This window comes from Mastomys coucha, unplaced genomic scaffold (assembly GCF_008632895.1).
Source record: "Mastomys coucha isolate ucsf_1 unplaced genomic scaffold, UCSF_Mcou_1 pScaffold4, whole genome shotgun sequence".
In the NCBI taxonomy this organism is placed as follows: domain Eukaryota; kingdom Metazoa; phylum Chordata; class Mammalia; order Rodentia; family Muridae; genus Mastomys; species Mastomys coucha.
In genome coordinates, this window is record NW_022196910.1 from 4204784 (window position 1) to 4226281 (window position 21498).

General features: G+C 44.2%; 1 protein-coding gene across 2 annotated transcripts; it reads left to right on the plus strand.

The window, feature by feature from the left end:
* The first annotated feature begins 2604 nt into the window (after positions 1-2604).
* Positions 2605-19904, plus strand: LOC116076586 (cytochrome P450 4F4-like). 2 transcript variants are annotated; one of them, XM_031350447.1, is made up of 13 exons: positions 2605-2818; positions 3202-3400; positions 5866-6010; positions 9975-10028; positions 10119-10246; positions 12062-12183; positions 13715-13985; positions 16757-16823; positions 17006-17135; positions 18330-18463; positions 18546-18610; positions 18746-18828; positions 19153-19904. In XM_031350447.1, exons 2-13 carry the CDS (start codon positions 3203-3205, stop codon positions 19328-19330), a joined length of 1575 nt encoding a protein of 524 aa, XP_031206307.1. In that variant the 5' UTR covers positions 2605-2818; position 3202; the 3' UTR covers positions 19331-19904. The 2 variants fall into 2 exon arrangements, with proteins under 2 accessions (XP_031206307.1, XP_031206306.1); XM_031350446.1 differs by having other exon boundaries at positions 2746-3400.
* Positions 19905-21498: the final 1594 nt, after the last annotated feature.

Here is a 21498-nt window from a genome sequence, read left to right on the forward strand (position 1 = left end):
TGGTGGCACACTTTTAAAGCCCTGCACTTGGAATGTAGAGGCCTATTAGGATGGGTTGGTATAGATGGAGGGAGTTGGAAGAAATAGGCGGAAAGGGTTGGAAGAGGTAGACATGATCGTGTTTCATTATACACATGTAAGAATATCTCCATAATAAAGGAAAACTTAATTTAAAAATAAATCACATGTAAAAGGTTTGTTGTTTGTTTTTTAAGATGAAGAGTTGGAGCAAAGTGTTTTCTGGATACTCAAAAAAAGCCATGAATTTTGAGAAGGAAGTCTATTAAATGACCTGTAATGGCTCATCACCTCTTGGCACAAGGCATTTCTAACCTTTCAGCTCTCTGCCCCATGTCCACATTCAATAGTGTTCTATTTCTTAATAAATTATCTGTATTTTCTACCTTACCATCCATATATCCAGGTTCAGTTCTTTGTTCTGGGAAGTAAGAATCTATAAATCTGACCAGGTGGTTTTAGGCTCTAATCTGAACATGTAATACTTCAGTCCTTTGGGTGTTACTAGGTGAGGTCCTTGGCACAGCTTCTAATCCACAATTTCCACAGGTGAGTTTTGTATACTTGTTAGTGAGCAGTTGCCTTTGGAATAGAATGTCTACCAATCATACACAAAAAAGAATCTTTCCTTGATCTCACTTAAAAACAAAGTGCTTTCTCTTTATTGCTTTAGAATTTAATATGTACATACATATGTATTTTCTTTTTTCTGTTTTTGTTTTGTTTTTAGTTTTGGTTTTTTGAGACAGGGTTTCTTTGTGTAGCCCTGGCTGTCCTGGAACTCACTCTGTAGACCAGGCTGACCTCGAACCCAGAAATCCACCTGCCTCTGCCTCCCAAGTGCTGGGATTAAAGGCATGCACCACCACTGTCAAGCTACATATGTATTTTCAAAAAGCCACCCACATTATGGGAATAATTCAGGAGCAATGTTTATACAACATTGAGACAAGAGATACTTAGAATACAGATTACAACCAGATATTGGAGCATAGGAATCAAGATTTGAATTACACAGTGCACAGTAACATGCCTACACATTCCAAATTCTCAGGGGTAGGTGTGGGCAGATAAATGTCCATATTCCTCTGGTCTGGGTGGGATTATTAAGAAGCATGCTCAGTTCTGTGACTCCAAGAGCCCTACCTTCCACCAAGCTGAGCCCCAATGATCATAGTGCACACCTCCCTCAGCAAGCAGCTTTTGACTCCGTCTCCTCTTCTCATTCCAGTTCTCCACGGAATGCTGTTGTTGTTTCTTGGGATTGCCTTCCAGAGAAATGCATGGCAGTTGAGACTGTTTCTTAGGGTCACCTCCAAAAGAAGAGCTTGAACTCTGGGGAACACAGACTGAAACACATGTCAGCAAGCTCCAGCATGCTCACCTCTTCATGGCCATGTTACTGAGGAGTGTGAGGCCCAGATGGGCAGCTTAGTTGCTCAAGGTCATAGGACTGGCGACTGGCAGAGCCTCACTTTGTCTAGGACTCTCCGACGCCAAGCCTGATGTTCAGAGCTTTCATTAAAGGCTGCTGAGGGTTAGGGAATGCATGAGGGATGGTTGAAGTTAGCATATTCTCTGATGTATGCCAAAGGAACTAAGAATCTTCCCTATGTCTGGTTATGTCTTCATTCTTTCACAAAAGCAATGGAAAGCACAGTCTACGTGCTGGCCACAGCTGGTCAATCAGGAAATGCATGGTCTGCACGTGAGTCTTCATACTAAAGTACATTGATGTCTCACAAGCAGGCGTGTGGATTTTTACTACGCACCAAGGATGGCGATTACAGATTTTAAAATATATATATATATATTTATACACATATATATAATATATATGTATATATATACATATATATTTATATATATATAATTACCAATGTGCAGGATAGTAAATACTATTTTAAATGTTGTCCTTTTTTCATAGAAGAACAAGAAGGCCCCTGAACTGTCTGCCTGGGTCCCATCTGCTGCTAGCCCATCTTAGTCTCACTCTCGCACACCTTCTCTCCTCCCTCCATATCCTAGCCCCAGACCAGCCCAGCCTTAGCTGTGTTCTTCTAGCTGGGCTATTGATCCCTGGAATCTCATCTGGGAAATCACTAGTTGACAGCTTCTGAAAGGAACATGTCTACCAAGACCCGGTGTTGCGTGCAGACCATGCGCTTCCTGATTGACCAGCTGTGTCCAGCATGTAGACTGTGCTTTCCATTGCTTTTGTGAAAGAATGAAGATACAACCAGACATAGGGAAGATTCTTAGTTCCTTTACAGTTTGACTGCTGCCTGACTGTGCAGCTGGACAGAAATTCAAGAGTCTCCCAGTTCTGCACCAAGAAATCCTGTACACCTTGCACCCTGTACAAACACGCATAGAAGCTCTGGAGAAATTCAGGGATGTGCCTGGCCTTGGTCTCCTGGCACCTGAAGTCCCAAGTTAATGATTTTTAAAAACACACTATATCTTGGTTTTGGAAGGGCAGGAGGGGCAATAAAGATGAGACTCAACGCCACCTTTGACCACACTGGTTTTATCTCCTACTTCATGTGAGAGGAGTCAAGTCCTGAGGATCTCTTTTCCATGCTCAGTGTGAGCCTGACTCAGTTCCACTGTGCAGCTGGCTGACTCAACCTACTTCCTGGGCCTCGTGCCCAGGCTGGGAGGAAACCTTCAGGTCTGTGAAGGATTGGCTGGCACATATGAGCCCAGCCTTCTATTGCTTCCTTTAGGCAATTATCTAAAGAGGCCCCAGAAGAGAGAGATTGAGGAGCTGTGGGAGAGACATCACTCCTGAGAGAAGGTGCCAGGCTAGGGAAAGCAGAGCTCAAGGGTACTAACCTGGGTTTGAGAGAGCGCCCCGGTCATGTCTGGTGTGGTGTTGGGGAGCCAGATGATTAAAGCAGGATGATCACAGTGACCAAGCTTGTCCCGGAGATATGGTGGCTTCTGGGTAAAAGCTCCAGGAAAGCTTGCAATTTGGGATACTATTTCGACTCTTATTTCTGTCATCTACCTCTTGTTCTGCTCTTTATATCTCATCTCACTGCCTGTTTCCTACATTGGGTCTCCACTACTACCTGATTTGACATCAGGATTCATAGTCCCCACCCTGTCCATTGTTACAGGGTGCCTTTGTCAATTCTCTGAGGTTCAGGAACTCACATTCTACCATCTATCTCATAGGATGCGACATCTGGACCTATCCTGGCTGGGACTGGGGCCCATGTCAGCCCCACCATGGCTACTCTTTATCTTTGTTGGGATTTCCTGGTTCTTGGCCCGCTGCCTCGCCCAGCTATACGCTTTGTATGCAAAGTGTCAACGTCTTGGTGGTTTCCCTCAGCCACCCAAGAATAATTGGTTTTGGGGTCACCTGGGCATGGTGAGTATGGTAACAGGATGGGTCTAGATTGTAAGGGTGCGGGGACTTCCCAATGGTCAAGGAATGTTGGTTAGAAGAATGACCTGGGATGTGGGTATGAGGGTATATGTACAGAGAGTCGGGGATTAGGTGGGCTAGGGGCTGGAGTGAGAGGGTTCAGAGATCCCCGTGGATGTGGGAACTGAGGGTAAAATGGGTTAGGGTCTTTGGGTGCTACATTCCAAGCTCTTCTCACATTCCTGTTTTTCTATTCCCAATCTACTCTGGATTTATTTCTAGCCTCTTTTTTTGTTTCTGGTACACACTGAAGGGCTCCCAGAATGGGCTTCATAGCTCCAAGACCCCTTACATTCGTACATGGTCTGCTGCTTAGGCCTCCTGAAGGGTTCTGGTTTAGAGTCAGCTTCCTGTCTGGTCATTCTGTTCTGTTCTTTCTGTTAGTCTATCTTTGGGTTTCTGCTTTATTCCAGAAGAGATTTTTTTTGTTCCCCCCCCCCCATACACCTCCAGCATACCTGTGCCATTGGAGAGTTCTTTTCTGACTCCTCACTTCACATTCCCGGATCATATCTTCCTTAGATTACTCTTTTCTGCTAAGATTAATCACTGAGGTCTGTTGCACAGCCTGAATTAGACTATAAGGCTCATCCTTTGGTGACCTTCCTTGACCCCTAACATTACCCAACATTTGGACTGTAACATAGGTCGGTTCTCTCCTTTGGTTAACTTCGTCTTAATTGCTTCATTTACAGTTCTCAGATCTCACAACATGCACACGAGTCCTTGAAACCACACACAGGATCCTTTATCTTGTGGGTAGTGGTTGGGTTGCTTGTTGGGGAGCTGCCACTTTTATGGAGTCTTAGGGGTCCCCTTTGCTATCCTGGTATCTGCTGAGGATCCAGTGTTTGAACTCTTCTGCCTCGTTGGAACTGGAGACTTTTGGTATATGCAGTCAGAAGAGCATGTTCAAGAAACCTTAGGGACAAACCCTGAGCCTGCAGTGCAGTCCACACATTTTTCTATCAGGACTTTGCCTTGAGGCTTTTTCTGGGGCTGAAATTGTTTCTACCTGAGAAATTAATCTTCTCAAGACAAAGGGGGCTTCTCTGAGGTGAACAGTGTGACAATATAGCTTGTCTATTGACCATAAATTGCAGATTTGATACCAGGACATGTATGATAAAGACAAGCAAGAAGAAGCAGGGATTTCCTCCTATGTCTTGCAACATCCAGACACATGTTCACTACAGAGGCTGAATCACTTTCAGGGGCTTCAGGAGAAACCTATTGCAGGTGCTGAGGAAGTATATTAGTGCTCTCCAGAGCAGCAGAACCAAAGCATGAACACACATGTGCATACAGACAGTAAAATAAACATACCCCCACACACAAGTGCATACACACACATGCATATACACATTTACATATGCACACAGGTACATCATTTTTCATTAGTTATCAATAGGGACAAATTTTAAAAATTCATCACTGGATGATTTTGTCATTTTACTGATGCTATAGAGTACACTGAGTCAAATCATCTTGGCAGAGCCTACTGCATATCTAGGTTATGAGAGACCACTTATTGGTCTCAGCATACAAACCTGTACTTCGTGTTACTATTGAGAAGACTGCAGACAGTTTGTAGATAATGGTATTTATTTAGCCAAATGTATCTAAACGTAAGAATAATAGTAAAAATTGAAAGACATAGATAATCTTCAGGTGTGTTATAGTTTTATGTGACCAAGGTAGTATATACAGAGTATCAGAGGAGAAGGCGATGGGGGTAGGGAAAGAGTTGTGGGAGAGGGTTACCAGGAAGAGGGCAGTGAGCAGGTTGTAAAATGAATAAGTAAAAAGAAATAAGTTAAATTAAAAATCATTACGTATCACAATTCTATGCATAGTTATGCAGATATACAAATGAACACATATAACATGTACAGGTATGAAAATGAGAAAGAGAAGAAGGTAGGGATCGATAGATAGGTAGATTAAATATGTAGATAAAGTTTGGACTTAAGCAATAAAGGAGATTGAGAAATCCCACAATGCCACATGCAAATTGGAGGACCAGGAAGCTGGTGGTGTAGCAATTTAGTCTTAGAACAAAGGCCCAGTGTAAAGTGGACTGTCAAACATAAATGCTAGAATCCAAAGGTCAAGTACCAGAATTTTGATATTTGAGAGACAGAGAAGCTGAGTGTCCCGGTTTTGGTAGGAAGAGTGAATTTCCCCTTCCTCTGTCTCTTGTTTCATTTGGATCCTCACTGGGTTGGATGGTACCACCCACACTGTGAAGGGAGGGGTATCCTGAGTCAGTCTACTGCTGTGAATACTGTGCTCTGAGAATATCATGGGTGCAACAACATGTTGCATCAGCTTATGTGGACATCCAGTCAGTTTGGTCCCTGAAAAGAGCCATGTGAAGAGGGATTGCCCTTGTCTTTTTTCCCCAGTCCCCTCCAACAGAAGAAGGCATGAAGCAGATGGCTGAGCTGGCGACTACCTACCCCCAGGGCTTCATGACCTGGTTAGGCCCTATAGTTCCTCTCATCCATTTGTGCCACCCTGACACCATCCGACCTGTCCTCAGCGCCTCAGGTACCCATGGGAGCTGTTGGTGGTGTATCTGTGGGAACCTGAGAACTTCTAGTCCTGATTTCCATTCTTCTGTGTGTGCCCTTGCAGCAACCCAATCTTCCCTTCCCTTATCTGTCTCAGGCTTTCTGCTTTTTCCTCTACTTACATTTTTCATGTCAGTCTCTTCTTCCTCTACCGCAGTCATTGCCTCCCTTCCCATCCTAGCATTTTTGGTACTCTTGGGATGCCAGGAGATCATGAGCAAGGCTATGTCCTAGTGGAACCCAATCTGGAAAAGATGTGCCTTGACAAAGACACTCCAACCACCTGTGATCATAAATGGCCCTAAGGAAGGTGGGTGATGGCTGAATGGAGAATGAGATCTCTGCTAGTACACGTAGGGAGACTTCCTAGAGAAGGAATTATGACCAGAACAGACATGGCCAGACACTAGACCAGTGAAGGTCTAAGAGAGACAAAGCTAGGTATCTGGAATGAAGACAAATCTACCCTGATAATAGGAATGTTTAAAGTAGGAGTAGGCTGTGCAGGGTCTATGTAGGGCTGCAGCCCACCCCATCCCCAGGCATAGCAGTGAACCAGTATATACTAATGTGGGATCCAGCTGTTATTTCTATATTTTTCCTCTTCCTTTGGTTTGTCCATCATATGTTTATTGCTAAGAATAGGCCCAGAATCTTTATTAGGAAGTTCCACTCCAGCCTGGCCCACTTACCCTGCCCTCTGACTTTACCACACTTGCTATGGTTGAGAGAGAGGGGTGGGGTGGGAGTGGGGGCCAGGGGGAGTGTTCCCTAGTGGCCATGGCTCAAACATCTGCCAGGAAGGCTGCCTGCTCTCTGTGCATGGCTAGGTCTCTGTCGGGTGTGAGTGATATCCACCTGGCTTAGTTCAAAGAAATAAAGGAAATCTATAGACTGTAAAGGCCTGCCTGGGAGAATTGTCTTCAGGTCTGTTTTATCTTCCCAGGCCTCACTTTCCCTTCCAGGCAAGCTTTTTCATCAAGGTCTAAGTGATGAGTCTCAGATCATGGGACAGCCTGCCTTACTCGTGGAGTTCCTAGGAGTTCTGGGCTTGTAATTAATTTTAACTTGCTGGCCTGAGCCACAAGACAGAGAGTCTTTATTAAGTTTCTGCCTTTATTTGATCTTGGGAAGACCTGGGAAACACAAAGCAGATGCATGGATAAGAATCCAGGCTATTGATGCAAAATCCCAGGATCAGGTCTCAGATACTCCACTTACTGTGTGGGAGACTGCGCTCAAGGGACTTGAATACCTGGGTTTCAGTCTGTAGGGAAGAGAACCCAGGTTAATGCTGTGTTTGGGATCCTAAGAGTGAATGTGTCTTTCTGTCCCTCTAACTGAGGGTTGAGGATTGCTATGCACAGAAGATGTCTGGAGGAAGCCCAGGCAGGGATGGAGAAAAGATTGGATAGAAATTCCAAGGTTCCATCTGACTCCTGCACAACTAATCTACCTCTCTGGCAGCCTAGAGAAGCAAGCTCCAAGTTCTCTTTCTTTCCTCTAATTCAGAAGTAGAAAGAAGATGTATTGTACAACCATCTTGGTGTGTGCTGGGAAGCAGGTTGATGATGATAGAGACCCTGGCTGGTGGCCATCTGTATAGTCTTCCTACTTTTGTGAAGCCCTCCTTTCGGCTCCAGGTGGTCACTGCTGGCCCCCTTCCTCCTCTGCCCCAGATGGGCACTGTACCGGTCCCAGCTTGCCCACTGCTGAGGTACCTGTGCTGTCTCCAGCTGGTCAGGTGACCCAAGTCAAGGTGATTGGGGAGTAGCCCTGATTACCTTGCTGGATAGCTAGGACAATATGTGTTATCCTTGGCTAAACATGTTTTATACCTGGGATCATGTGACAATAGCCCTGTCTGGGACTCCTAAGGGGTCATGGACATAGGAGGAATGTTAGATTCTGTGTGGTTGAGTAGTTGTTTGGGATTGTATTTTTATCCTTCTGATAACATTTTGACCATGTTTATGGTTGTCTGATATCTATCATCTATGCACTGAGACATGACTGAGACCTTGAGATTTGTGTATGAAGGTCTTAGTGTGTACCCATCTGATGTTAAATTGCATCTGTTACACATCTGAGATGCTCTTTTTATCTATGTACAAGTATATGTGTGTTTTAATGGGATTGCACTTGCATTTGTGTGCCTATGTGTGTGGAGGTAAGAGGCCAACATTGGATGTCACTCCTCATGAACCATATACCTTGTTTTGGGGAACAGAGTCTCACTGTGACTTAGGGATCACTGAGTAGGCTGTGATGGATACCCAGAATCTACTTGGATTCTGCCTTCTCAGAACTGAGATTAAAAATGAATGCCACTACTGTCAACTTTTTATGTGTGTGCTGTGGACAGAACTCAGCTCTTTCTGTTTGCATGACAAGTATTTTGCCAAATGAATAGTCTCCCTACACCCTACAATGACTACTTTAAGATAACTTCTGGTACACACTGAGAATCATCAGACCTTCTCAATATGTGTTTGAATAAAAATGGCCTCCATAGGCCCATAGAAAATGGCACTATTAAGAGGTGTAACAGATATGGCCTTGTTGGAGGAAGTATGTCACTAGGGGATGGGCTTTGAAGTCTCAGATGCTCAAGTCACACCCAGTGTGGTAGTCTTTTCCTGTTGCTTGTGGATCAAGATGTAAAATTCTTAGGTCCTTCTCCAGAACCATGTCTGCCTACATGCCGCCATGTTTCCTACAATAACAATAATGGACTGAATCTCTGAACTGTAAGCCAGCCCCAAATAAATATGTTCCTCTATAAGAGTTGCTGTGGTCATGGTATCAGTTCACAGCAATATGTTACATTAGGTAGAGCCATGTCAAGGAAGACTATGTGTTTTTAGCTACGTTAGCACATGTCATGTGTTAGGATGCTATATTGGCTGACTTTGTGCATTAACTTGACATAAGCTAGAGTCCTTAGAGAAATAGGAGACTCAGTTGAGAAAATGCCTCCATGAGATCCAGCTGTAAGTCATTTTCTTAATTAGTGATCAACTGGGAAGGGCCCAGCCTATTGTTGGTGGTGCCATCCCTGGGCTGGTGGTACTGAGTTCTATAAGAAAGCAGGTTGAAAAAGCCATGAGCAAGCCAGCCAGTAAGCAGCACCTTTCCATGGCTTTTGCATTAGTTCCTGCCTCTGGGTTTCAGCCCTGTTTGAGATCCTACCCTGACTTCCTTCAATAATTAACAGCTATATGGAAGTGTAAGCCAAATAAACCTTTTTCTCCCCAACTTGCTTTTTTGGTCATGGTATTTGGTCACAGCAATAGAAACAAAACAGCAAAAGAGAGTGTACATGTAGTGTGCATCTGTGTCACATGTATATGTCAAGAAATGACAGAAAGTGCTGGATGAAGAGCTGTGCTAGGTGGTGTTGTCTTAATTAGGGTTTTATTGATGTGAACAGACACCATGACCAAAGCAACTTTTATAAAGAGCAACATTTAATTTGGGCATGCTTACAGGTTCAGAGGTTTAGTCCATTATCATCAAGGCAGGAGCATGGCAGCATCCAGGAAGGCATGGTGCAGGAGGAGCTGAGAGTTCTACATCTTCACCTGAAGGCTGCTAGCAGAATACTGGCTTCCAGGCAGCTAAGGTGAGGATGTTAAGTCCACACCCACAGTGACACACCTATTCCAACAAGGACACACTTCCTAATACTGCCACTCCCTGGGTCAAGCATATACAGGTGTGTTATGCAGCGTCAGGCCACACTTTTGTCCTACCTCCTCCTATGCCTTAGTCTGGCTCCTGCTCACCTCTCCCCTACTCCCTGCCTCCTCTGTCTTTTTCCACAATCTTGCCATTCTGGCTTGAGGTAGACATGCACACTTCTGATGAGGGCACCAAATTCTTCCCAAGTTCATCCTTTGCATTTTCCATTGATCCCTGATGATTCTTGTTCATGTCAGCTGCAGTTGCCCCAAAGGATGGCATCTTCTACAGCTTCCTGAAACCCTGGCTGGGTGAGTCCTTGCAGGTGAGACGGTTGGGAACAACCCTGGGGCCCAGGGAAAGGTGCCACCTTTGCCCACTGCCAACGGTCACCCTTCTAGGGGATGGGCTCTTGGTGAGTGCTGGTGACAAGTGGAGCCGCCACCGAAGCATGCTGACACCTGCCTTCCATTTCAACATCCTGAAACCCTATGTGAAGATTTTCAATGACAGCACTAACATCATGCATGTGAGTCTGCAGAACCCATGTGCCCAGCTGGAGTCTGGTAGGGGTGGGTAAAGGACTGCAGACAGATCTAGTCCACAGTACTGGCTCTGAAGGGCCATAGTGGCCCATTGCAGTTTCCCCCCCAGACTTGATTCCCCATAAGTGATTTAATATTAAACTTGTACTCTGTGTTCATGATGATACCATGGCCCCTTACATGGTGGGTGTTCAGGGGTTAATTCTTGATGGCCTGAAAACTGAACACAGACATGATTTGGCTGTTCCAAACACACTGGTTGTTTCTTCTGGACAAGGTCTAGGTCACTGATATTTTATGATCAGCTGTGGATCAGACGGGAAGCTCAGCTGATTCTGGCTCAGTTCTCTCATGTTTGAAGCTTGAAGACATCAAGATAATTTAGACTTGTTTTGACAGGGAGAACTCAGCAAGTGTTCCCATGGTTCTATTCCCCTATGAGGCACCTAAGGCTGTGGCACAGAGTTCTACCAGAGTGAGAGAAGTAGGATATGACGTAAAGCTTAGATTTCATGGAGGCACCCAAGGCTGTGGCACAAAGTTCTACCAGAATGAGAGAAGCAGGATATGACATAAAGCTTAGATTTAATTGAGATGGTAGCCTCATCATCTCACCAGTTTTTGTTGGTCAAATCATAAACCAAACACAAAATTAAAGTGGGTCAAAGTGACATTGCTGGAAAAGCACACTATACTAGATAGAAGCGGCACCTGAACAAGTTAAGAACTGGGGTGAGGGTCCCAGAATGATTCCTTACTTGTAAACTGGTATGTTAGCTTACTTATTGGTTATGGATTCTGCTAGAATATACCAGATCCTTGAGTCAGGTAGAGAAGCCAGACATTTAACTCACTGAGCAGCAAGCAGTATGTACATCAGCTTTTGTCCTTTCTTCAAGGTACCCAGAGTCCATGAGAGCAATATGAGTGAGCTGCAGTAGGAGCTCCTCATGACCTAGTCATAATATAATAATATGACTGAGTCTTAGGGAAATTTAATACCAAACCACAATGATACATATTGTCATATGTAATAATATGACTGAGTCTTAGGAAATCTGCTTCTGTTATAAGTAAAATTTAGTCTTATTTTCACTCATGGAGAGTTGTCACTGTATCCACGGGTTTTCTGCCATAACATCTGAGATATAGCCCAAGTTAAGAACATCATGATAGTTCAATCTAGGCATGTCTAACAAAGTTTCTCAAGGAACTACAGAAGCCTAACATTCTCAGCAAAGTGAGGGCTTTGAAATCAATTTACAGAAGTGATCATGAGAAGGATACTGTGTGTTCAGTGCTTGTCACAGGCTAGGCCTGATGTGAAGTCCCAGCTCAATAATCTATGCTGGCCAACGCTTTCCCACACCCATGAGGTACAGTGATTACCTTTTCCTCATTAGTGATAAATCTGAGGGTCAGATATATCAGAGACCTTGTTCACTTTATCCTGCAGGAAGTGAGCTAAAAATGGTGCACATAGGGTTCCTCTTAGTTTAGCAGACTAAACTAAGATCAGATCAATTTCCTAGAAGATGTGACAGGCAAAAACTAGAAGAGGAGAATTAACTGACTGAGGGAGCACAGAAAATGGTAATCAGACCTTCTGACCCAGTCTTGGGTCTTCATCTGCTATGGTTATCTAGGGCTGAGATCCAGAAGGGTGGTTTGAGGTTGCCCATTTGAGTGAGTGGGATTGGGCAGAGCCTTAGGAAGACAAGATCCAACTCACTCTCCCCCTCTCTCCCCCTCCCCCTTCCCATTCCACTCCCCTTCCTCCCCTCATCTCTTTAACAAAGGCCAAGTGGCTGCACCTGGCCTCAGGGGGTAGTGCCCGTCTGGACATGTTTGAGAACATCAGCCTCATGACCTTGGACACTTTGCAGAAATGTGTCTTCAGCTTCAACAGCAACTGTCAGGAGTAAGTTTTGACTTTAGGTCTTGGATAAATTCTTGTCTACAGACTCAAGGCAAGAGGTAGAAGAGGGAAGGCTGGCCAGAGCAAGCAGAAGAGACTCCATGGAAGAAGTGGGTCAGAACTGACACTGAATCAACCCCTTGGGGGATAGTGTAGCCCTTCCTGTAAGGTAGAATTATTCAGAAGAAGGCTCAGAGATCCAGGTGAGACAGATCATGGGCATCTGGCATTGTACTGGCTAGTTTTGTGTGTCAACTTGACACAGGCTGGAGTTATCACAGAAGGGAGCTTCAGTTGGAGAAGTGCCTCCATGAGGTCCAGCTGTGAGGCATTTTCTCAATTAGTGATCAAGCGGGTAGGGCCCTTGTGGGTAGTGCCATTCCTAGGCTTGAGGTCTTGGGCTCTATAAGAGAGCAGGCTGAGCAAGCCAGGAGAAGCAAGTCAGTAAGGAACATCTCTCCATAGTCTCTGCATCAGCTCCTGCTTCCTGACCTGCCTGAGTTCCAGTCCTGACTTCCTCTGGTGATCAACAGCCATGTGGAAGTGTAAGCTCAATAAACCCTTTCCTCCCCAACTTGCTTCATGGTCATGATGTTTGTGCAGGAATAGAAACCCTGACTAAGACAGGGATGAAGCATTTTGGAAGGAGGTTGGGAGGACAGACAGTAATTAAAGCATGCAGACATTGAAAGTCAAGAAAAATGTGGAACTTCATTCTGTGAATTAAGGTCATAGTTTCTAGGAAATTATGAGAGATCTTCATTATCTATCACTATAACAAAATATCTAAGATTATACAATAGAGGAAATATTTATTTCAGCGTATGGTTTCAGTGTAATTTACATCTGTGCCCAAAATTTTATCATGGAGGGAACCATGTGTTTGAGGAAACACAGACAGCTAAGAACTAAAGAGAGAGAGAAACGCTGAGGTTTCAACACCCCTTTAGAGGCACACCATAGCACAGAAGAGCTCTGTAGACAGTGACTGACTTTTAAAAGAGAATAGGGCTGATATGGTACAAGGGGGTAGGTGAGACTGGCCGTAGCAAATTGCAAGAATTGATGAGTTCTAATCAATTAGAACTCATCAGAGTTAGAATTAGATGGGTGGACAATATCGGGAGCAGGAGAAGCAGAACTGGACCCTGTGTCAGAAAGGAAAGAGGGGAGTCTGGTGTCTGCACTATGTGGCAGATGCTTAGGGAAATGCCTAGGCTCATGTGATTGGAATGAAGGGAAAGAAGAAACTGAGCATACAGTTCTAGAATTACATATGTAACTTTGTTTAATAATAACTTTGTTTGTAATAACTTTGTTTGTAATAAGCCCTTTTGGCTTGAGATAGCTTTTTTGAGATGTGTCTTACTATGTCTCCATCAAGGCCCATGCCCATCACATGTTGCCATCGTTTCTCAATGAGTTAGGCTACTTGGTATCCTGTTAGGAAATAGTTCCATCCTTCTGCCAAGAGATGCCCCTCAGGTTTTAGGTCTGCAGCCTTCCTGCTTCTCTTCATGTTCCCGCTGTGCAGGAAGCCTAGCCAGTATATTGCTGCCATCTTGGAGCTCAGTACCCTGGCTGTGAAAAGAAATGAACAGCTACTTCTGCACATGGACCTGCTCTACCGCCTCACACCTGATGGAATGCGCTTCTATAAGGCCTGCCGCCTGGTACATGACTTCACTGATGCCATTATCCAGGAGCGACGTCGCATTCTGCCCAAGCATGGTGGTGATGATGTCATCAAGGCCAAAGCCAAGTCCAAGACTTTGGACTTCATTGATGTACTGCTGTTAACCAAGGTCAGCTTCTTAAGAGGTGCAATGGAGCTCTTAAAGCTAATGAGTTGAAATGTTGGTTTTGCTTTCTTCTTTTAGATAGAGTCTCATTGTAGGCCAGGCTGGCCTCAACCTCATGTTCCTCCTACCTCAACTTCCTCAGTGCTAGGATTACATATTCATATCAACCATTTGGTTTTTGGTAGCTTTCTCGAGATGTTTCTTACTATGTTGCTAGGCTCATCTTCAGGGCTGGGTAAATGGATTTTACTGCCTCAATTTCTGGCACTACATGTTTACAACACTTCTCATGGCTTTAAAAAATGATTCATTTATTTTTGTTTTGTGTGTATGAGTGTTTGCATTCATGTATGTATGTGCATCACACGCATGTTTGGTGACTGCAGAGTCCAAAAAGAGAGAACTGAATTCCCTAGAACTGAAGTTAGGTGAGTGTGAGGCACCATATGCATGATGGGTACTCTTAATCATTGAGCCATCTCTTCAGCTCCAACTCTATGATTTTATAAAAAAAAATAGAGTGGATGCTTGAATTGAATGTGAGATGATATGACTTTTTATGTTTCAGTAGTGACTTGGGCTTGATGTAGAGAACACCAAGAATCCATAGAAAGCATTTGAGGCAAAGAGAGACAAGTCAGAGAAAAACACATTGTAGAGAGCACACTGGGGTATAGCCAATATAGTCTTTCTAAGTCTGGAACCGAATGGGCCTTACTTGATAAGTTAGTGAATCATAGTATCTGTATTTGGGAGACGCTGCACCTAATTTCATAATCAGTGTGGATCACACAGTATAGCAGTCATGCTAAGAAGGTAGTAATCACTCCCTATTTCTAGATCTCCTCTTCCCAAGTAATTTGATTATTTTACCTGGCATTTATTTGTGCAAAAAAAGTCACTGTGAAATGCATTATTTTATAGTTAAAAAACAATCTTAGGCTGGTCAGTGGTGGCACACGCCTTTAATCCCAGCACTAGGGAGGCAGAAGCAGGCAGATTTCTGAGTTTGAGACCAGCCTGGTCTACAGAGTGAGTTCCAGGACAGCCATAGCAACAGAGAGAAACCCTGTCTCGAAAAAACCAAAAACCAAAACAAAAACCAATCTTAGACTTGATGTGCCAGGGTTGGGGGATACCCAGGGAGACCCCTGCTTGCTCAGAGAAGAAAGGAAAGGGAATGGGGGAATGATTGTTGGAAAGGGTGACTGATGACAGGTATCTTAGTTACTGTTCTACCGCTCTGAAGAGACAAATGACTAAAGCAACTCTTATAAAAGAAAGCACTTAACTGAGGGCTTATTTACACTTTCAGAGGATTAGTCCATGATCATCACAGTGGGAAGCATACAGGCTGGATAGCTGAGAACTTTACATCCTAATTCATAGGCTGCAGGCAGAGAAAGAGAAAGAGAGAAACACAAAGCCCACTGTTGGTACACTTCCTCCAACAAGACCATACTTTCTCCACCAAGGTCACACCTCCTAATCCTTTCCAAACAGTTCATCAACTGAGGACTAATCATGCAAATATGTAAGTCTATGGAACAATTTTCATTCAAACAGGATTCACAACAGGATTTACACAACAGGAGAGAGACACATATATTATGAGTTGTAGAGGCGTATAGGACAGCACACCTATGTCTTCTTGGTTTCAGAGAAAGCAATAGGGTAAACAGAGGGAGAGGGAAGAGAACAGGCGAGGCAAAAGTAAACGAAGGGTAAACATAATAGGAAAGGAGGGGGAGAGGAGACAGGAGAGCAAGCAAGGAATATAAGATCACATTTTAGCTATAAAACAATGCATTTCACAGCGACATTTTTTCATGCACATAAATCACCCTGCATTTCTCTCAAATTTTCTCAAATAAAGAGGGGACTTTATTTTTGAAAATAAACAACTTTAACCAAGTGCCAAGGTAAGTTTTATAGGTTTGTAAACCCGATAGCTTCTAAAGGAAATAAGATAAATTCTCTATATTTAGACACAGTAGTGGGACAGGAGAGCAGGGAAGGTATCAGAAAGCAAGGTGAGAGAAGGAACACATTTGAAAACTAGCAATTGAGAAAGAGGGGAGAAAGGGAAGCGAGGCCACTTACCAACCACACACTGTGACATCACCTGAACGTATACAGTCACATACTGCTCCTATTTCTCCCACCAGTCTAAATCTTCCCACCCTGCAGACACAACCTTCGTGACAAATCAAGTAGCAAAAAAGGAAGAATGGAGCAAAGGAAGACCACTCTTCCAAGCTAGTGAGCAAAGTTAAAGACTTAGAGCAGTGGTTCTCAACCTCCTTAATGCTCTCAGCCTTTCATACAGTTCCTCATGTTGTGCTGACCCCGAACTATAAAATGATTTTTGTTGCTGCCTCATACCTGTAGTTTTGCTACAGCTATGAATTGTAATGTAAATATTTTTGGAGACCGTAGTCTGCTATGTGTTGAGGAACACTGACTTGGAGCAATGCTTAATCTCTAATTGCCAAGACAAGCTGCCCTGTGATGATTATATTTGCAAGGTGGCTAGTCACTCGTCCCACAGAAATCACTCATCATACAGAAGTAGAAAATACCCAGGAGTCTTTGATTCCTTCAACTAGGAACAAACAGGAAGCCAAGAAAATGCCTGTATGTTGGTGACCAAGAGAAATGCAGGAATATGAAGGTCTTGTGTGCCTAGTGGAAAAGGGTCTCTAGATGTTATTTTATGTTAGACATGGGAGCCATCAGAAGCGGTGTGATATAAGGACTTGCCTTGTCTCCAGGATGAAGATGGAAAGGAACTGTCAGATGAGGACATCCGAGCTGAAGCTGACACCTTCATGTTTAGGGGTGAGGGTATCGATGTGAGAACAGAGAAGGGGTAGGAGCCTCTCCACCTCAGGAATATGGGCCTCTCCATTCCTTGTGTTTTATCTTTTCCCCATCCCTCCTTAAAACTTCACTGCTTGAGTGCTGTCCACTCTGTGGTGCTGAAACAGCCCGAGACCCACGTCTATCTGTCTGTCCCTCAGGCCATGACACCACAGCCAGTGGGCTCTCCTGGATTCTGTACAACCTAGCGAGACACCCTGAGCACCAGGAGCACTGCCGGCAAGAGGTGCAGGAGCTGTTGAGGGGTCGTGATCCTGAGGAGATCGAATGGTGAGCATAAGTCAGGATAGACTGTCCCTGAGCCCCTCTCCTGCTTCTGTTTCCCAGGTGGGGAAGGGAACTCATTAAATTATTCTTCTATTATTGGCTGAGGCATCTACTTCATCAACAAGGAAAAGGTCTATGCATTGGAAAGAAAGATGTGGACTTCGAAGAGAATTACTGACAAGATAACACTATGTGAGGGCAGATGTTGGTATCTTACATGCATTGAATAAATGAACTTCCTTTCCTCTCCTGGACTTCTGTCCTATTTAACATTTCCCCGTGTATTCCTTCCTGGCTCTTCTGTTCTCTAATTACTTCCTTACTATTCTGCCCAGGGATCCATAGGAGACACCTGGCATTAAAAGTCATATGTATGTTTTCTTGAACCTTTGAATCATCCATGCATCTAGTCTTTACTAGATCAAACTCTCCCATACTGCCTTTCCATCCCAATTTGGTGCCCAGATTAGTCTATGCTAAAGACTTAGCTCAGAGAATGGCCTTCCTTGGCTCTCAGCTTGGTGGGAGAACAGTCTTAGGTTAAGATAGCCCTAGGACCTATGCAAAGGTATTGGATTGAGAGTATAAGAGAAGCAAGTATAGGAGGAAAGGGTATGTTTGATTAGGAATGTCACTGAATATCTGTGTGGGACTGGGGAGTAGAGTGGTAGGTCTAAGGACAATGTTGGCTGATAGAGGAGGAAGTCAGTAAGATGACTGGTAGCAGGAGGGTATAATAAAGAGGAGAAGTGTAAAGAGGAATGAAGATGGGGAGATGGAGAATAAAGAGGGGGTAAGGTGATGGAAAGACCTGAGACAGGAGAAATAACTCTGAGAGAATACAAAGGAAGAGGGAAAGAGTAGATGGGATATGTGTGAGAGAGAGACAGAAGAGCAAACGAAGTAGATCCATTTATTCTTTTTCTTTGCATTTTACTTTTTTGCCATAAGAAATATTCATTTTAATGTAAATTTGTTGAGTTTTTAAAATGGTGGAAGTTTGAACAATTAGTTGTCTCAGGAAAGCAAACAAACAAAAAATTCTCCAAAGATTCCTGGCTAAATTTCCTCTAGCACTTTTCTAACTTTCTGCTTGCCTCAAGATTATTTTACCCCTGTGAGGAAAGATTAAACGGGAAACACTGAAGCTAGCAGCCTCTGTTTTTGCTCCTGGATAATTGTGTGGTGGTTCTTCAGGGATGACCTGGCCCAGCTGCCCTTCCTGACCATGTGCATCAAGGAGAGTCTGCGGCTGCATCCACCAGTCACAATGGTCTCCCGATGCTGCACCCAGGACATTTCCCTCCCAGATGGCAGGATCATCCCTAAAGGTAGCCACAGAATTTAGGGAAGGGTACACAGCAAAGTTCATCAGGCAGCTTACCCTGCTTGCCCCGCCCCTCTTCCCCACAGGTATCATCTGCGTCATCAATATTTTTGGAACCCATCACAACCCAACTGTGTGGCGGGACCCTGAGGTGCGCTGTGTCCCCGTTCTTAGTCATCCCCAATGGCCCCAGGATATCAGACATCACTTTTCCTAGCACATTCAAGACTTTGTCTCTGGCTGTGCTGGTCCATGCCACCCATTCACCACGGCTAGTCTCTTGCAGGTCTATGACCCCTTCCGTTTTGATCCTGAGAACATCCAGGCTAGATCACCTCTGGCATTTATTCCCTTCTCGGCGGGACCTAGGTGAGGCCATCAAGCTCAGGGTCGTAAAGCAGGATCTGGGTCTGGTAGTGAGGAAAGGGGGATTGAGGTTTCATCAAGGTTTGGAGAATCTATTTGGAAAGTTTCAAGAGTGGCCAGGGGGTGGCGGCAGTGCGGCACCCTCCTCCTGGTTTGTATTGTGGCCTAAACTCTGGGCAAGGTTCGAATTAAGCATTAGTGGTATGCTAGGTGTATTAGCATCTCTCAACGTGACTGGGACGGGGACTGGGTCAGATTGGGTCTGAGGGTGCCTGTCTGGGTCCTCGCAAACGGCACAGTCAGAATTCCCACCCCATCCTCGCGCAGGAACTGCATAGGACAGACTTTCGCTATGAACGAGATGAAGGTGGCGCTGGCGCTGACGCTGCTGCGCTTCCGCATCCTGCCAGATGACAAGGAGCCGCGCCGGAAGCCAGAGCTGATCCTGCGCGCGGAGGGCGGGCTGTGGCTGCGGGTGGAGCCACTGAGCACCCAAGCACAATAACCCATCCACTTTGCCCTGGATTTCTTAGTAAGTAAATAGGCGCGACTCTGCCCTTGTAGGTTGCAAAGCACAAGCAGTGCTGTCACCCTGCAAGCAGGGGCTGCCAGGAATCCATCCACTGGTCAGAGTTATGGAGTCCACATGGTTGATTTGAGCCAAAGATCCCTGACTTCCTCTGGATGATCACAGGCCCAACAGCCCCTAATTTATGGCACCTGGTTCCTTCACGCTTTTGCCACCAAAGCTATCCCACACTAAATCATGTGGTGTCACATTTCCCACCACCCCCTGAAAATATGCAGAAGTCAGATACTTTCGTTTGTTCAGATTTTTCTGAAGGCTCATCCCTGGGGCTCCCATTCAGTCATGTTTACGGTGGCCATCTCTCTTACTTTTACTATAACCTATACCTCATAATAAAATTCCTCTTCTTGTTTTACAGTGAAGCCTGTTTTTCCTTTAAGGGCACCATCATGTTGCCTCTGACGTACTTACTGTTTTTCATGCTTTCTTACCTCAAGGCCTGATCATTGCTCCTAAAGTTATGATGCCCCTCTCCCTAATAAAGTTAATTTTTGAAGGGTAATTTTGTTTGCTTCAGCTCCTTTCCTGAACCAACCACTCTGTTTTCTAAGCAAGTACCAAATGCTTGACAAGTAAGCCTGTGTGGGTGGTTCACATTCAAGCTATAGTATCCCCTACTCACAGATGCAAAATTGTGGAAACAATACAAGCGCCCACTTTCAAATGAATGAATGGGCATAGCATTGTAGCCATAATAGGAATAGTCCTGACAAGTTATAACATGGTGGAGCCTTCACACTGCACAAGTCACAAAAGCCACACATCAAAATCACATACTATGGTTTCTTTTATGGGATGTTTAGAGTAGATAAACCCATAGCAACCAAAAGCCTGTAGGTGATCGATAAGGCTGTGGAGAGGGGGGAGGAGGAGGGACTGCTTAATGGGAATATGATTCCCTTATGAATGTCTTGGAAATAGAATGTGGAGAAGGTTCCATATCATTAAACACTTCATGTTCATGTTATGTGACTTCCACCTCAAAAATATTTTTTATTATACACAGGGTTTTTTGTTAATTTGAGTTATTCATGCAAAATGCTGTGACTATCTTGTCATGACACTAAATTGTTTTATGAATCTTCATTACTCATCTTTAAAATTTTGGGGGGAACACTGAAGCATATTATTATGTTATTAGTTATTTTTAACTTAATCGATTTGTGTTTGGTGCTATCCTTGGTATTAGTGTATTTATTTAAAGATTTCTTTTTAAAATAGTGTGTGTGTGTTAGTTACTTTTCTAGTGCTGTTATAAAACATCCTGATCAAAGTAACTTATAAAAGAAAGTTAATCAGGGCTTATGGTTTTGGAGGATATAATCCATGCTGGTAGAGCAAAGGTATGATTGGTAGGAACAGCTGAGAGCTTATTCCTTGATCCACAAGTTGGACACACACACACACACACACACACACACACACACACACACACGGGTAATGGTACCTTCTGAAACTGCAAAGTTGCCCCAAGTGGCACACCTCTTCCAACAAGGCCCTGTTTCCTAACCCTCTTATTCAGGTATACCTACTGAGGGACCAAATAGTCAAATACCTACTGAGGGACCAAGGCCATGTTTCCTAACCCTCTTATTCAGGTATACCTACTGAGGGACCAAATATTCAAATATATGAGCCTATTGGGGCCACTTTCATTTAAACCAAGATATTCCACTCCCTAGCCTCCACAGGTTCACAGCCATATAATAATTCAAAATGCATTTAGTTAATCTTTGAAAGTCCCTATAGTCTTTCACAGTTTCAAATCCAGTTTCAGTCTCTTCCAAGACTCAAGGCCATCTCTTACTAGCAGCCTATTGGAAAATCCAAGGGCAAACTGTATACTTCCAGAACACAAGGGTACAGAACACACATGACCATTCCAAAAAGAAAGAATAGTGACCTAGTGAGGAAATACTGTACCAAAGGAAGATGAAAATCCAGTAGTGTAAACCCCAAATCCTGTAGCTCTATGACCAGTGACTGCAAACACTTTCCTACACTGAGCTGGTTGGCTCCACTTCCTGTCTGTAGCTTTCCTTGGCAGGTAAGCCATGGCACTGGCATCTCCAACATCTTGGGAC

Excerpts from the sequence above, each read along its gene's own strand:
- LOC116076586 (XM_031350447.1), top strand. The coding sequence starts at position 3,203 with ATGCGACATCTGGACCTATCCTGGCTGGGACTGGGGCCCATGTCAGCC. Across the intron at positions 16,824-17,005 it reads TGACACCTTCATGTTTAGGG|GCCATGACACCACAGCCAGT; the intron begins GTGAGGGTATCG and ends TCTGTCCCTCAG. Across the intron at positions 17,136-18,329 it reads GATCCTGAGGAGATCGAATG|GGATGACCTGGCCCAGCTGC; the intron begins GTGAGCATAAGT and ends GTGGTTCTTCAG.